At 38.7% G+C, this 4733-nt stretch overlaps 1 protein-coding gene across 1 annotated transcript; it reads left to right on the top strand.

Annotated features, from left to right (window-relative positions):
* Nucleotides 1-414: 414 nt before the first annotated feature.
* LOC109222582 lies at nucleotides 415-4379 on the top strand (the record flags this gene model as incomplete). The annotated part of the gene is made up of 6 exons (XM_019386925.1): nucleotides 415-687; nucleotides 802-977; nucleotides 1059-1550; nucleotides 1655-2446; nucleotides 2581-3741; nucleotides 3915-4379. Coding segments are annotated over 6 exons (3359 nt in total), but the record flags the coding sequence as incomplete, so codon positions are not given.
* Nucleotides 4380-4733: the final 354 nt, after the last annotated feature.

Below are 4733 nucleotides of genomic sequence, written 5' to 3'. Positions count from 1 at the left end.
TAATTTAAAAATACTGAAAATAATTTTATAATTATAAAATGCTATTAATCGTAAAATAGGCTATAATTGCAATTACATGTAATTTAGCTTTAAAAATACCAAGTAAATTTATAAAAATGTACAAAAATCACCTTAATTATATTTTGGTGTAAATATGAGAATGAAATAAGTTATTCACCATAAGTGATAATTTTGGAAATAATTATTGGATTTTGTGGTATTAAAATCGGCAGAAAATTTGTTTAGAAAAATCATTAAAAATACCAAAACTCTTGGGTGTGCTTATATATGCACATACATGCTATTTTGGAAGTATTTTGGTTACAAAAAATACCTAGGGAAAAATTGGGTATCAACAGATGGTAGTTTACCTAAACCTCCAGATAATTCAATAGAGTCTAATCAATGCGATAGGTGTAATAACATGGTTAACAAGTTCTTTATCCCCTGACATTGCGGATAGTGTCCAGTACTCTGAAACAGCTGAAGAAATATGGAGACAGTTAAATAAAAGATATGGAACAGTAGGTGGAACTAAAGCCTTTGAAATTAAGAAAGAACTTGCCTCTACCTGTCAAGGCTCCCTAGATATTGCATCTTATTTTAACAAGTTAAAGAAATCGTGGGATGAATTGAGGGTTGTTCGTAGAAACCATGGATATCACTGCACTTGTGGTGCAAAAGAAGGTATTCTCAAAGAGGAGGAAGAGGATAGACTTCATCAGTTTCTCATGGGACTTAATGAAGTCTATGTTGGTGTCAGGAGCAACTTGCTCATGATGTAACCACCTCCAACACTAGACAGTGCATATAATATTCTTCTTCAAGATGAAAGGCAAAGGCAGATCAACTCCAATTCTCAGTTTGGCCCTGATTCAGCTGCCTTCCCTGCCAAAATCAACTTCAATAATCATTCTAGTCCCAACACAAATTATAAGTCTCCTAGTTCCAACACTCAGAGACAATATATTCAAAGAGTGAATTTTGATCAATCCAAAGGGAATCTATTCTGAAAATATTGTAAGAAGAGTGGACACTTAATTGATAAGTGCTTCAAGCTTCATGGTTTTCTTCCTGATTTCAAATTCAACAAAGGAAAGAAAATTACAGCAAATGCAACTATTGGAGCAGAGCTTTCTTCTGACTCTTCTTCTCCTTCTGTTGCTGGGACTACTAGCAATGATACACAAGGTTCATTGGTACCTGGTTTAACCATGCAGCAATATTCTCAGCTAATGGCCATTTTACAACATTCTCGCCAGCCTGATTCTGCTCCTCAGTCTGACTTCATGGCTTCTGCCAACTTTGCTGGTAAAGTGCTCATTCCAAAAGTAGTGACTTGTTCTCTAGCTTGCATGTTGAGTCAGCCTTCACCTCATAAGTGGATTATTTATTCAGGAGCATCTGACCACATGACTTATAACAAAGATCTTTTAACCAACATTACACCTTTGCCTATTCCTTACCTTGTCACACTTCCTAATGGATATAAAGTTAAAGTTACTTGCACTGGGTCTTTTTCTTTATATACTTCCATCATTCTTCCAGATGTTCTCTACATTCCTTCTTTCAACATAATCCGATTTCTGTGCACAAACTTGTTTTGGTATTGAGATGCACAGCACAGTTTAGTTCTGACTCTTGCTTGCTACAGGGCCCTTCTCTGAAGATGCCTCTGGAGCTTGGTAAACTAGAGGATGGGCTTTACAAGTTTGTCTGCACTACTGCATTCTCTTCTTCAGCTCAAAATGCTTCTACTATGACTTTTGCCTATAGTTTTCCATCTTTACCTTCTACTATTGATGTTCCTAGCTCTAATTCATTGTGTAACTCTAGTTCTTTTCAAAATTCTTTATCTTCATCTGTGTCATCCTGTAATGAAGCTACACTGAGTAAAATGGATATTGTTTGGCATCAAAGACTTGCACATGTTCCTTTTGTTAGAATGAAGGGCATTTTTGCTATATCGTCCTCTTTATCTTCCAAGCAACAATTTCCTTGTGAAATATGTCCTATGGCTAGACAAACCAGACTCCCTTTCCCTGATAGCTCCATTCATAGTACTCATCCCTTCCAACATATACATGTGAATTCTTGGGGACCCTACCACACTCCTACTTATTCTGGTTCCAGATATTTTCTAACCATTGTTGATGATTTTTCTAGATCCACTTGGACTCATTTAATGGGTTCCAAAAGTAATGCATTTTCCTTGATTAAAGCTTTTGTGGCCATGGTCAAAACTCAATTTCACATTACTATCCAAACAATCAGGAGTGACAATGCCTTAGAACTTGGGGGTAGCTATTCTGCCATTTCTTACTTCTCTGATAATGGCATTATCCATCAAACTACTTGTCCTCATACACCACAACAAAATGGTGTAGTTGAGAGAAAGCATAGAACTTTACTTGAGGCTTATAGAGCTTTGCTTTTTCAATCCAAGGTTCCTATTAGATTTTGGAGGGATTGTTTACTCACAGCAACTTATATCATCAACAGACTTCCATCTAGGATCCTTCACAATAAATCACCTTTTGAAGTCCCTACAATCAAACCCCTTCTTATTCTCACTTGAAGACATTTGGATGTCTGGCCTATGCTACTGTACCAATTCCTCATAGGGATAAACTGAAAACAAGAGTGATGCCTTGTGTCTTTCTTGGTTATCCCTTTGCCAAGAAAGGTTACAGACTTTATAACCTAAAAACCAAGCAATTCCTTGTGTCCAGGGATGTTGTATTTCATGAAGATGTCTTTCCCTTCTCTTCTTCCTCCCATGTTCCACAAACTCCTGTCACTTTTCCCCCTCCTTCTCCTTCCTCTCATATTTCAGATTCTTTACCTCTTACTTCTCCCACTCCTGATCTTATTCATCCCAATCCTGACCCTGCTTCTCCTGTGCCTTCTTCCCCTTCTATTCCTATTTTTGCACCATCTTCTCTTTCTCCTGCTCTTATTACTTCTCCTTTTTCTGATCCAACCTCTCCATGTGTTATTTCTTCCCCTGTTCCTATTACAACAGCTCCTCCTCCTACTGCTGGTCCACTCAGAAGGTCTGACAGACCTTATACCCTTCCATCCCACTTGACTGATTATGTCTGCCAATTGCCTCCCTCATTCTCTTGCACCAGTACTTTGACTCCTCATGCTATGTTTGAACCCACTACTTATTCCCAAGTTGCACCTATTCCAGCTTGGCAAGATGCTATGAGGAAAGAGTTTGAGGCCCTCGAGGCCAATCACACTTGGGATATTGTAGCTTTGCCTAGTGGAAAGAAACCTATTGGCTGTAAATGGGCCTATAAGATTAAGTATAAAGTTGATGGTACTATTGAGAGGTATAAAGCTAGGCTTGTTATAAGGGGTGACACCCAAGTTGAGGGAGTGGATTTCAATGAAACTTTCTCCCCTGTTGTAAAGATGTCCACTGTTAAATGTCTCATTGATGTTGCAGTTAAGAGAGGTTGGTCTTTGTACCAATTAGATGTTAATAATGCTTTCTTGCATGGTGATTTGGATGAGGAGGTCTATATGAAGCTTCCTCCTGGTCTTTCTGTCACTACTGCCTCCTCCTCTTCTTCTCCTCCCTTAGTCTGTCGTTTACAAAAGTCCCTTTATGTCTTGAGACAAGCTTCTAGACAGTGGTATGCCAAGCTTTCTCAAGCCCTCTACTCTAGAGGTTATGCTCATTCTCTTAATGATTACTCCTTATTCATCAAAGGCTCTTCTGGTAATATGGTTATCATTGATGTCTATGTTGATGATATAATATTAACTGGGATGATCTTGCTGAAATTGCTGCTTTGAAGTCATTTTTGGATGCCCAGTTCAAAATCAAAGATCTGGGTACTCTTCATTATTTTTTGGGGATTGAGGTTTCTGTTTTGCCTAATGGTGTGCTTCTCAATTAGAAGAAATTTATCTCTGATATTTTGAAGGAGTTTGATTGCCTGGAGGTTGCCTCTGTTGTTTGTCCTCTTGACTTGAACTCCAAACTGAAAGCTGGTGACCTCTTGACTCAACCTGAAAGGTATAGGAGCTTGGTTGGGAAGTTGTTATTCCTCACTCACACTAGGCCTGACATTTGTTTTAGGGTGCAACACCTTAGTCAATTTCTTCAGTCTCCACGAGTCCCTCACATGGCTGCTGCTCTACACATGCTGAGGTACCTCAAGGGAATCTTTGATCTTGGCCTCTATTACTCTAACTCTTCTGATTTCACTGTCTCAGCTTATTCAGACAGTGATTGGGCAGCCTGCCCGGACACCAGAAGGTCTGTTACTGGTTTTTGTGTCTTTTTGGGTGATAGCTTAATCTCTTGGAAGTCTAAAAAGCAGCCTGTGGTGTCTTTATCTTCCGCTGAGGCTGAATATAAAGTATGGGTGTTAACCGGGTGGGTCGGGCCGGTTCGGGCCAGTATTATTTGGACCCGTACGGGTTTGGTTCCGGGCCGGTTCCGGGCTTGCTCTTAACGGGTTCGGGTTAATCCGGATAAAAAATGAACCGTACGGGTTACGGGTTGAGGGGGCCGAGCCGGGTCGGGTTAGTGTTTTTTTAATTTTTTTTTAATATTTTGTATAACTACTGTAAGTTATATTAGTACTTTGTAGTAATATAAAGAATACAAGAAAGATGGGAAAAAAATGCACTTATAAATTGCAAGTGCTACATTTATTTCAAAATTACAAAATTAAAGTTTGCATTTAAAAAGTAAATTAACAAAAAATAGT

The sequence above is a fragment of the Nicotiana attenuata genome, unplaced genomic scaffold, assembly GCF_001879085.1.
Source record: "Nicotiana attenuata strain UT unplaced genomic scaffold, NIATTr2, whole genome shotgun sequence".
Taxonomy (NCBI): domain Eukaryota; kingdom Viridiplantae; phylum Streptophyta; class Magnoliopsida; order Solanales; family Solanaceae; genus Nicotiana; species Nicotiana attenuata.
This window is presented reverse-complemented; position numbering and strand designations above follow the sequence as displayed.